At 42.3% G+C, this 12,704-nt stretch overlaps 1 protein-coding gene across 3 annotated transcripts in view; it reads right to left on the minus strand.

The window, feature by feature from the left end:
* Nucleotides 1–8,395, minus strand: part of Ophn1 (oligophrenin 1) — a 308,721-nt gene extending 300,326 nt beyond the window's left edge. Inside the window, exons 1-2 of one of the 3 annotated variants that reach the window (XM_076918793.1) lie at nt 7,855–8,385; nt 7,470–7,642 (exon numbers count right to left, since the gene is read on the minus strand). In XM_076918793.1, coding sequence (XP_076774908.1) covers nt 7,470–7,623 — 154 coding nt within the window. In that variant the 5' untranslated portion in view covers nt 7,624–7,642; nt 7,855–8,385. Of the gene's footprint in view, nt 1–7,469; nt 7,643–7,765 lie in introns of all 3 variants that reach the window. The other 2 variants (XM_034485518.2, XM_076918794.1) reach the window with 2 other exon arrangements.
* Nucleotides 8,396–12,704: the final 4,309 nt, after the last annotated feature.

Genomic DNA, 12,704 nt, shown 5'->3' on the forward strand with positions numbered 1-12,704 from the left:
TGACCTGCTGCTGATTCAAGTTCCTGATGCCTTGACTTCTCCACCATGATGGTTTGTACCATAGCTAAAAGGAACTCATTCTCCCTTAAGCTAATTTGGTCAACATATTTTATCACAGCAACATGAAAGGATTAACACAGCATATTTGATTTTTTTTTTTCCTTGAGACAAGGTCTCATGTAACCTCAAATTATGCATAGCCAAGGATGACCTTGAGCTCTTTATCTGCCTGCCTCCACCTCATACATACTGAGATTACATATTCGTACCACCATCCCAGGCTATATTCATTCATTTATGCATGTCTTTCTAAGACAGGGACTCATGGATCACAGGCTAGCCTCAAACTCACTATGTAGCTGAGGATGACCTTGAACTGATCCTCTTGCCACCAATTTCTGAGTGTTGAGATGACAGGTATAAGCAACCATATCTAGCTATTTTGGATCCTTTAAAACATGACTTTCATTAATCCAAAGCAACATCTGCATGATGGTTATGTGTGTTTTCTGGCATCTGTTTTATACATATACGGTACTAGTCTTAGTTTTGAAACACTAAATTTTGTTTTATTTTTGTTTAAATACTGTCATGTACACTAAATTCTTCGTGAATTCTTTGTACATATGAATTTCATAATTAGTCCAATTGTTCTTTCTGAAATTGTTAAACTATAGCACATAATGGAATTTTAGAAGTAAAATCGACATAGCTGTATGCAAGTTCTACTCCTTCCCCATTTTTATTGACACAAAACTGTATCATAGCCAAGTGTCTGGATGCTTTGTCTAGGATCTTTTGCCACTATACTGTAACCCTTCTTCTGCTAAATCAGTTTCTAGTCTCTGAAAACCTTTCTCCCTGAAGAAGGTCATGCTCCATTTCCCTAGCACATAAGAGGCCAAGACTTTCTGGCTAATAAATCTAGACTACAGTCCATTCAATCCAGCCTACAAAGAACATTTGATTGTGCTGGAGACATAGCTCAGTGGCAGAGCAATTCTCTAGCATGTGTGAGGCCCTAGGTTCAATTTGTAACCCTGACAGAAAAGAGAGAAAAAAAAAAGCATTTTCTTTAGTTAAAGACAGTATACGTGGGTGTTATGGCACATGCCTATAACCAAGAATTTAAGAAGATTGCTACAAGTTCAAGGCCAGCATAGGTTATATAGCAAGACTCTGCACACCAAAACAGAAAACAAAAACACCGGAAAAATGAACATTTGAAAATAATTAACTAGGCCAGGCTGTGGTGGTGCACGCCTTTAATCCCAGCACTTGGGAGGCAGAGGCAGGTGGATTTCTGAGTTCGAGGCCATCCTGGTCTGCAGAGTGAGTTCCAGGACAGCCAGGGCTACACAGAGAAACCCTGTCTTGAAAAAAACCAAAAAAAAAAAAAAAAAAAAAAAAAAAAAAAAAGAAAGAAAGAAAATAATTAACTAAGGGTGTAATAAGGTCTTTTGAATGCGGAGAGACTGTTACATTTCCCCAGATGCTCCAGCCCTGTCAACCCACTTATAGCCGCTTCATCCTTCTTTCTTTTCATCTTTGAGCCTGGGATCCTTGAATCCACAGCAGCCATAATGTATAGCACACCAAAAATCAAATTATCTGCTAGTTATTTGAGATGTGACATTCCAGCCTACCAATAATTCCATTTGCTGCATTGCCAGTGAAAGTCCACTTAATTGAAATGGCTTCACCAATGGCCTGCAAACTGCAGCTGGTGGTAAAACAAGCCCTGCTTACTATTTTTATGGCACCCTCCCCCAGCAGCACTAAAAATTGTTTTCATATTTCTAAGGAAGTTCTCTTTTGATATTTTTTTTTTTAGACACAGGATCTACCCGTTGCAGCCCAGGATGTCCTACAATCCACCAAGTCCCAGGTTTGCTTTGAACTCTCCATTTTCCTGTTTGTACCTCCTGAGTGCCAGGTTAGAAGCGCATGCCACCACTACCTACATTTACAATGCCTGAGAACATTCTAAGGAATAAAGCACCATGACATGTGAAAGGGGGTTGAAAATCACATCTCAGTGTTAATGAGGCTTCCCAGAATGCTTGGTTCACGGAGTCTTGCTCTACAGCAGCTTTCATATAACAGCAAAGTAGACTGGGAGTGAATTCTGTGGCCTTGAAACCTAGACTATGCATAATATGATACTTTACACACAAGGTATATTGATCCTGATATATATATATATATATATATATATATATATATATATATGAAATATAGACAGGGATGGTGATGCAGGCCTATTATTCCAGCATTTAGGAGGCTGAGGTGGGAGAATTTTGAGCCTAAACCCTGCCAGAGCTACACAGATCATCTCTAAAATTGGATGTGGTTACTCATTCCTGTATACCCAGCACTCTCAGGAAACCAAAACAGAAAGATTATAAAGTTTGAAGTCAGCCTGGGCTACATAGCATGTTCCAGGCAAGCCTGGGCTACAGAACCAGATCCTGTCTTGAAAGAACGAAAGAAAGAAAAGGAAGGAGTGAGCTGGAGCAATGGCTCAGTGGTTAAGAACACTGGCTGCTCTTCCAGAGGTCCTGAGTTCAATTTCCAGCAACCACATGATGGCTCACAACCATCTGTAATGTGATCCGATGCTCTCTTCTGGTGTGTCTGCAGGTTAAATGTCACAAATACAGTGGAGTTTGGTGACAGGCCCTGTAATCACAGCCCTTGAGACACACTAATGAAGAAAGATAATGAAGTCAAGGCCAGCCTGGGATACATAGAGGATTCAAAGTAAACCTGAGCTGAGTCACATACTGAGACCCTGTCTAAAAAGAAAAAAAAAATCACAACCACTTATGTGAGGGTGCTAACTCCTTACTCTTGATAATCACTCAGTGAATCTTCCTAAAAGACAGCTAAAACTACACTCCCACCTGGCAAAAGCTTTCTTTTGGCATAGACTGTCTATAAAGTATAACATCTAAAAAGAATTTTTAATTAAGGAATCACTGGTATACAAGATGAGCTTAATATATCAAAGTGCTGTTAATTCTGGCAAGCTCCAATGCTATTTCCTCCTTTGCTTCCTGTCTTCCACCAAGAAATGAGCTCTCTCTAATGTCACATCTAGTCATGTCCACCACCCACCTCTAAAGCTCTGAACTTTAATACCTTAAGAAGCAGTAATTTCTCCTGTCCACATTTCCCCTACTAGTCTTGGAACTTCTTAAGGTCAATATCCATCCATGACTCACTCTGTGTACACAACTGCCATTTGAACAAAGATCAAAACATAGTATATGCACAGGTATTCACTGAATGAATGGCATGTGGTCTGTGAGCTATATATAGTCTACATTAAGTGTCTCAGGTTTCTGGGGGCTATAAGCAATGAGCCATATTATTTACACTGAACAATGCCTAGAGAAAATATTCAGTAACATCAAAAAGACTAAAACTGTCAACATGAAAAACATAAAAATAAAAAAGGAAGAGTCATGAGTATCTAGATTGGTAGGAAGACTTGCCTAGCATGCATAAGGAACATGTATTCTACACTCAGCACATATGCATGCACACATTCCAACACACACACACATAAGAGAGTGCACGCAAAGAGAGAGAGAGAGAGAGAGAGAGAGAGAGAGAGAGAGAGAGAGAGATACAAAGAGAAAGAGAGAATACCAGTAAAGGCCCACAGAAAAGCAGGCAAAACTGTTGCAATCTGTCACAGTTATGGTGCTTTATTTTCTATTAGTTTAAGTTATCATTGTCATATGCTCAAAAAATTATAAATCCATCACATTTGGTATCAAGCACCCATCAAAGGAGAAAAGTTGGCTCCCTTTGGAACATCAATTACCTCTGAGCACTGACTTAAATGAACCTAATTATTTGTCCTAGGTTTGTTTTCTGATGTTGTAATAAAAACATTGGCCAGAACAACTTGAAGAGGAAACACTTTATTTTTGCCTACAACTCCCAGGTCACAATTCACCACTAAGGGCAGGAACTCCAGACAGAAACCTGCAGGCAGGCATTGAAGCAAAGGATAATGAAGGCTGCTTTTTTTTTTTTTTACCCCACCAGTACCAACTGCCCAGAAGTGGCACTTAGACTGGGACCTCCTATATATCAATCAAGAAATTTTGCCAAAGATCTTAGACCTGCCTACAGACAATCGGATGGAGGCAATCCCCCAAATTGGATTCCCTCTTCCCACACAATTCTTGCTGTGTCACGTTGACAAAAGAAAGAAAGAGAGAGAGAGAGAGAGAGAGAGAGAGAGAGAGAGAGAGAGAGAGAGAGAAAGAAAGAAAAAAGGAAAGAAAAAACTAACCAGTACAGTGTTTAAACAGGACCACATTTAATGCATTAATGGACACACATGGTTATAGAGCTTTATCCAGAGCTCTATGCAAAAGCACAGTGGGATAAAGTATTGACATCAAGTTTCAGCTGGGTTAACAACTTCAAGGGAAATTACAGCTGAGTTTTGCAGCTCAGTGTACCATGTCTTGAGTTTTGCAGGAATGCTAGCCATTTGTTTTGCTACCCAAATTATGTCAATCATTGTCCTGCCTTTTATTGCCAGGTTCCAGACCATAAGATGAAACCGTGAGCATGAACAGAAATCTCACTGGTGAATTGTGCCCAGATGAGTGACCTTTTCCAGCAAGATAACAAGGGAAAAAAGGCTATTTCCAACTCCTACTACTTACGTATTTCCTTTCTGAATCTTACTGAAATTATTCATTCATCAACAGATGTATTAGTAACCAAAAGATATACAATCAACAACGCACTTGTTTTAGGCACTTCCATTTGACAAAATTCTTTTAGAATTAATTCTCTTGAACCTCACAACTACCCTGTGAGTTGGATATAATTACCACCATTAATATGGCATTTTTAAAAATTCCAGTACTGTGGGTGGAATATAAGGCCTTGCACAGGCAAACATTCTACCACTGAGCTATATGCCCAGCCCACCACCAATTTCATATTGTACAAATCTATTACTGTACCCAATATTTATATACAATATCTTTATGGTAATATAGCTATCACTGTTTACCAAATTGGGACAGTTTAATATTTCTCTCTCAAAGATTCTTTTTTCCTAATTTTTGAATTACACTTCATGGTTAACATGGTTTGTGCCAGATCTCAAAATGGGGAAGCCATGACTGGAATCAAAATGGGGAAGTCATGACTGGAATCCAGGTCTTTAAATCCCATTCCAGTGTGATAATTTCTTCTTTCCTTCCCTCAGGAGGAGCACACCTGTGTTTTGCACCCACCCTACCTACCCTGAAAAGAAGTCACCTAGCTGTCACAGTGTGAAGAAGCAGAGTATGGGGGACAAAATACTACTGAGGTAAAATTAGTAGAAAAGATTCTATCTCTGCCCCTAGCTACTCAAGTGTTTAGAACCCGTGGGGCTTAAAGAAAAGCAACAAGGCAAGGGTTAGTTGTGGGAGTTTTAATACCTCCCCATCATATTTTGAGCAACATTGACCATGAAATTTAAAAAAAAAATCACCACAAATATCAAAGAGTCCCCTATCCTAGAAGAGCTGTCAGACCTTCAGCCCATGTGCAAAGGTTTGAGCCTGGTTGCTAACTCTTTCTACTCGAAGTCTCAGGAAACAGAGAAAAAAGAAAACCTGCCTCTTGATTTACAAAACCAGCATGCTTATAAAACATCACTTGGGAAGTGAAGGCACAAAGATCAGCAGTTCAAGGCTGGCCCGACCTTCACATTAAGACCTTGTCTCCAAAAACCAAGACCTGTATATGTAGCTAGCATTTGCAGAGACCTGAATTGAGTTCCCATCATTACGAGGGGTGGGGGGAGGGTGCATTTTGCCTCTCCCAAAAATGTTTTATTGAACTGAATGTTTTCTTACACAACTTAATGACTTGGAGATGACTTAACTGACCATTTTAAGTATAATTTCACCTTGCCATACATGTCGCAAAACCACCTCCTAACTAGCACGTTCATAATGAGCTCTCTTGGCTGGCGAATACTATGATCAGTTTGCAATAAGAAGGAATCCACAACCCAAACAGTTGTCCCTCTCCTTTCAGAGTCCTCAAGCTTCTATTTCTGTGGCACAACCCCCATATCCTCAACCTCTCAATGAACTCTATTAAGAGGAGACACACCCTAAAAGCCTAGCCTACAAGTCTGCAAGGATCAGCATTCTAAATATTCCGTCTTCGAGGTGCTAACGTAATCGGACTCTTGACTAGGTGACAAGACAACAAAGCATTAAATGATCCAACTCAACTGAAGAACTTGAAGGAACTTGAACAGTTTAAGGATTCTGACCGGAAGTGGCCAGACAGCAGCAAATTAGACAGCCACAAACTAGAACTGCTCCATGAGAAGTACTGGCTTGCAGCAGGTCTCGAAACACCCAAGCTTTTAAGTCTCCCTCCACTCTTGCTTGGCTGTAGCAGCCTGGCACAAGGGACCACACAACCTAGACAAGGGATGAGGTGAGGGTAAATCCACTCAAAACAAAGTTCAAAACAGGGAGAGGCTCCTTCGCAGTGACTTTACCTTTCACAATTATCTTTCATTTCAACCAAGGAGAGAAAACGTAATTATTCCTCATCCTATTTAATCATTACCCTCCATTCTTCTGGGTATATATTTTGGCACAGGGGGTTGGCTTGCTTATATGCTCACTGGGGATGTTCACTATTCTTTTTCTTTGAGCCTCCTGACAACTAGCAGAAATAAAAACATACACACAGAAGGGGAAAACAATCCCACAAGTGAGCAAGCTCTGACCACGGAAATAGCGAAGCTAGGTATTGTCCTTTCTGGGCAGCAGCCCCAAACCCTAGGCCCTATATTTTATACCTAGGGGATCTGGGCCCCCTGGACCATGAACTAGACAGGTCTTTGTTCCACGCTGAAGCAAAATTCAGTAGTATGTGAAGCCAATCAACGATCCTTAGGAAATGATTTAAGAAGGGTAAATTTTTACTGCCCCACACTTTTCTTCAATAACCAGAGCCTAGGACAAAAAATCATTATAATAAAGCTCTTAGCCTTAAATTCCCAATTCTTTAGGGGGTACTGGGGTAGTTCCTTGGTAAGCATGGAAGTCAGCTTGTACTGCACAGGGGTGTTGTCCATGTCTGACAGATTGGGCAGACTGTCGTTTTAATAAGTATCTGCTAAGAGTAACTCCAAAGCTAGAGGGTCTCTGTCCCAGTTACAGATTAAGTCTTACAAGGTCAGGGCCACTAAAGGGAAAAGCCCAGAGTTCTACTTGTCTTTACCACTCTCCACTTCTACAGACCCCTCTCTCAAATGTTCAGAAACCCACCAGACTCAGAGGTCTGGGTTGAGAGTCACTGCAGATTCCCCCCACCCCCACCACCCCTTCCCGGCTGTGGTATGGAAAGGTTTAAAGGCCAGAACCACCTACTCCGACAAACAGCTCATGGAAAGCCTTCCACTTAACACTTACTTCTCATAGCGCTGATAAGCGCGCTGCCGTCTTTGATTACGTCTTTGATGAATTTATTGGTCCTCTCCAGCTCCTGTTCATAACATTTGAGCCTCTCACGGAAATCGGGGCTGTCGAGGTAGCAGTCGCTGAACTCCAACGGGGGATGCCCCATGATTATGATAGCGGAGGGGCTAGGGATTAGAGACAAAGAGCGAGAGCATCAGTGGCATAATCAGCAAAATAGACCCAGTGCCTTGTGTTCAGGATCCACTTTTAGGCGGCTCTTAGCCCCACTCCCTTTGGAGGACAGGTACCTGTTCCAATGAAACTCTGGGGAGCGCCCGCTGGTGTGTAGCTGGAGCGCTTAGTCCGGTGGTGGCTGCGGGTGACCAGGAGTGCTTACCAACAACGCCTTCTGACGCCAACAGGGTGCAGCCTAGGAAGCAGCACGCCCCCTGGTCATCGTCTCCCCAAAGCACAGCACTGTGCCCCGGGTGTCCCAGGGTGGAGGCGGGGAGAGCGCGGGCGCGGGGGCCGCCTCTTTGCGCTCCCAAGCCAGTAGAGGCTTCCTTCCCCGGCTCCCCAAGAGAGACAGACTGTGCCTCCCCTCCCCCTTCTTAAAGCCAATGCCACCGGTTCACGCTGGGCGAGCCCTAACTCCGAGACTGAACGAGACCACGGGCTCCCTTAGGATGTCTTCCTCGGGTCTTCGGGGATCGTCGCCCACAACTCGGCAGCTGCAGAGACCGCCTACTGGTTCCTGGGAGCCCTCGTGATGAGGGGTTTGGCACTTAGAGAGTTAAGCCCAGCGGCAAGGAAACGTAGCTTTCCTCCAACAACACGACAGCAGGGAGCGGGAAGAGGAGGGCGACAGCGCTACGCACAATAGCTGTGGTAGCCCGGTGCTTCCCTACGGAAACTGGGGAGCAGTCAGCGCCTTAGGACTCCATCTGGAAAGCGTGGCGGCCTGGGATATGTAGTCTTTTCCGTTCGCTCGTCCCATGACTCCACCCTGCGGTCTCCCACCAACCCTCCAGGGTGGCCGATCTCCTAGTTCTACTTCCTTAAGCCTGCCCCAGGCACAGCAATCCTAGAGGGACAGGTGTACCGCCCCGGCCCCCGAGGGCACGTGCAAAGTTTCCATAAATGTAGCAAAACTCAAAAGGATGGATGGCAGAAGGCTGTCTCTCACCAGTATTTGGTTAGACTGTCTTTTTTCTTTCCTCCTTCACCCTTCCTCTGACCCACCAACTCTTTTCCTCCTTTCCCTGTGTCTCCTAGTACAAGACACTAATTCTCAAGGGGTTTGGTGCCTACTCTAGGATCTCTGCTAGACCCAGAAACATCCCCACCCCACCCCCACCCCCGCTGCCCTGCTGAAGAAACAGAGGCTAGATTTGAACATCTTCCTGATTAGGGCCTCAGAGAATGGTTTCTGTGACCCAAATCAATGCATAGGCTCATAACTAAAGCATGTGATTTGCTGTTAATGGAGAACCGAAAATGAAGTTGCTATAAATTGTCTTTCTGTTTATCCAAAATGCCTTTTGTCCATTGTCTATTGTAGGGGAACCTGGACTCCATATAAAGTCAGCTCTCAAATTAAGAGTGGCGGCAGTTAGGCAAACTGTAAAATAGCATGCACTTGGGCAAAAGAGATCCATTTTGATTTCACAGCAGTGTTTACATTAAATTATATCAGTAAAAGCCAGAAGGAAAAAATGGGAAATACGGTAATAATAACTGACCTATTTGCATTGATGTCTGGTTGTTTCTGTAACAGATTACCACCAACTAGGTGGCTCAAATTAACACAAATGTGTAACTTTAAGTTGTGGGAGTGAGAGTTGGAAATGACCACCACTAAGCTCAAGTCAAGATGTCAGAATGGCTATGTTCTTCTGGATTCCAAGTAAAAATCCATTTCCTTGCTTTCTTTAGCTTCTAAAAGCTGCCTTTAAACCTTTTGTCAATCTTGGAAGTCAACAATGGTTTGCTAGGTCCTTTCTCATGCCACTTTAATGTTAGCCTGACTCTCTTGCCTTCCCTGTTCCTTTCCAGGACTCTTAGAATTATATTAAATTCATAGGATAAGCCAGGCTCGTCACTTTATCACATGATTCTTCATTTAACCAGGTCTACATAGTCCTTGTTGTCATTTAAGACAACATATTCACAGATTCTAAGGATTTAGATATCCTCAAAGGCCATTTACCTTCCAATAAACTGATGTATAATCCTATAAACGGTCATATACGTGACTGGAGGTGATAATGCACCCCTTTAATCCCAGAGTTCAAGAGAAAGAGGCGGGCTGCTATTTGAGTTTAAGATCAGACTGTTCTACAGATCCAGCTCCAGTCCAGCCAGGGAAGACACAAAATTAAAACAACATTGACAAGGAAACACCTCACAAGTCTTCAAAACAGCCTCAAACGGTTGGGATTGTTATACCGGTTTAAGGTTAGAGAAATTAAGTCAAAGAGAAGTTGATTCGCCTCAGGACACATAGCTAATTAAGTGGAAATGCTAGATTCCCCTTGCCTGGCTGGTTTTCTAGAAATGATGTTCACAATCACTAACGTATCACAGAATGAGGAATCCAGGAAGAGATCTTCCTTTGAAAATGAAGGAATGGTCAAATTCCAGAGAGGTAGATCTGGGAGAGCAACCACGCCAAAGGGTGGTGGGAAGACCACAGGGAGGAATCATGGGATCTACAAAATGAAAGACTACTTCGCCCAGGCTGCCACACGTTCCAACTGGAGTACTAGGGCACTGAACACTCCACGGGTTTTCTGTTTCTTTGTTTTGCAGTGCCAGAGTCTTGCTAATGCAAGGCAAGAAGAGGCATAGATCCGTTCTATCAACAGATCTAGATCCCCAGCCCTGTTACCAACTTCTATTATTTCAAAGGTTAACAGATGCTGGGGGTGTAATTTGGTTTGTAGGTCACACACTTCAAATGACCAAGACTCTGGTTTATTAGGTGTTTTTCTTTTGCTGGATTTTTAAAGAGATTCAATGTCACTATATGTGAGGAGCCGCATTCGCCATTAAAAGATGGCGCAGGCTTCTGCTTCCTGGTTCTTCACGGAAGCTTTACTTGAGAATGCGCCTGCGCATGGCGCGAAAACCGAGTATGACAATTGGATGAAAGATTTGAGCCAATGAGGGATCTGCACGTCTCCCAAAGCTCTATTTAAGCAGCGGGCTTTCTGAGCTCAGCGTCCTTCCCCTTTTCTCCATCTTGAAGAGCTGTTCAATAAATGCTGTCAGAAGAATCCTGAGTGTGGCGCTCTCCTTATCGGCGAGGTAGCACGTCACAACTATATAGCCCAGATGGCCTCAAACTCATGATAATTGTTCTGCCTCTGTGTCCCTAGTGCTGTGATTATAGCTATGTGCCACCATGCTGAGTCTGATCTCCAGTACTGCAAAGCAAAGATAGAAATTTAAAAGGTTATCTTTTCTAAGAAAATACCCAAAATAGACTTTAAATTCACTGTGGGTACATTCAAAGCAAAACGAAATACAAACTCTCACATAATGCTGAAAATTTTTACATTGTTCTACCATTTGATTTTAATTTGGCATTATATATTACATATTCCTCAAAGAATTTGTCCACCCATAATATATTTTTATACTTAAAAGTCTGCAATTGATTACCATGTTGAATTCCTTCCCAACAAAAATATCACCAAAAATAGAAATTAAATTATTTCCTTGTGATAGCTATAAGGCTCCCATATGTAAGCCTCTTGATTTGAGTTATAATTGCAATTATGCATGTATATTTCGTGTGTGTGTGTGTGTGTATGTATCATCACCACCACCACTGCTACTACTATATTACTTCTACTATACTATTGCACAAAATGATTGGACATGTAACTTCTGTAAGAAAGATAGATAAAGTGTAGGCTAAAGGACCTTGAGTTAAACAATATTCCTTTAGAGAGAGAGAGAGAGAAAGAAAGAACAAAACAGAGATTTATCAGGGTCCATTTTTTAACCTCAATATTTGAAATAGTGGTTAGTCTGTTTAACCCTAAGACTTTTACACATGGGCAGTTTGTAAGCTCGAGACCTTTGAAGGCCATGCTTTCCTTTTGAGGGGTTTAGAAAGGGAGGTAGGAAAGAAAGCAGGAGAGAAGTTCTTAGGGAAGTCACCTCTGAAGGAATTTGAGGACCTGGAAATCGGTTCCCTTTCAGCTATAGTGATGCCACAGTCCTTGAAAGGTACACTTTGCTATGGAATGAATATGTGCAGCTCTCAAAATTCATATTGTTAGGCACTAGGCACGTATTGTCAGGGACAATCACCTCTGGTTGTAAAATTAAAAGCTACTTCTTCTTTAATGATGAAACAGCCTCTGAAGTTGCTTTTTGTTGCTAATAGGGCCCACCAGAGAAACTTGCCCAGAACCAGCCAAAATGGCTGAACTCACCTGCCCCTTTCCTCTTCTTGCTTGGTTTGATTGGGAAGGCACGGCCTTGATAATTATACTCCGTGCTCTTATACTTGCTGCAATAATAAACTGTTCTCCACTCATTTATCTGCTGTTTTACTTATGGACTTTGCACCCACCAAGCCACGAACCCATAATGTTCTGTTACAATGTGTTAAAATACTAACCTCCAAATGATGATATTAAGAAGCGGGGATATGGTTAGGTCAGAAGATAAAATTCCTTATGAATGGGATGAGTAAGTGTTCTTTTCCTTTTCACCACATAAGAACACAGAGGGAGAGAAAAAAAAAGCAGTAGTTTCTAAACCAGAAAGATGGCCTACAACATACACTATGGCTGCCAATGCATTAGTACTGGCTCCTTGGCATCCAGAACCATGCAAAGCACATTTGTGTTGGTTAGGAGCCACTCTATGATATTTTGTTATAGCTACCCACATGGACTAATACACATAGTCATACCCAGGATAAAGACAACAACCACATGATTACATGAGGAACGGGACACTCCAAAGATCTCAATGATTGTCCAGTCCTTGACATGCAGTAGGGCTTACACAGCTCCACTAGGTACAAGTGATAAGAATTTGGGGCAACAAAATAAATACCAGTGTGTACAAACACAGAAAGAGGATTTACCATCATTTGACAGGAAGCAAAATGTGTCCCTCCCACCTTTTCTGTTTTGGAGTGGTTTTGTTGTTTGGTTGGTTAGTTTTGATTGTTTGAGACAGGATCTCACTTTTGGTAGCCTCTGGATTCCACTTTCCAAATGT

This window comes from Arvicanthis niloticus, chromosome X, assembly GCF_011762505.2.
Source record: "Arvicanthis niloticus isolate mArvNil1 chromosome X, mArvNil1.pat.X, whole genome shotgun sequence".
Classification (NCBI taxonomy): domain Eukaryota; kingdom Metazoa; phylum Chordata; class Mammalia; order Rodentia; family Muridae; genus Arvicanthis; species Arvicanthis niloticus.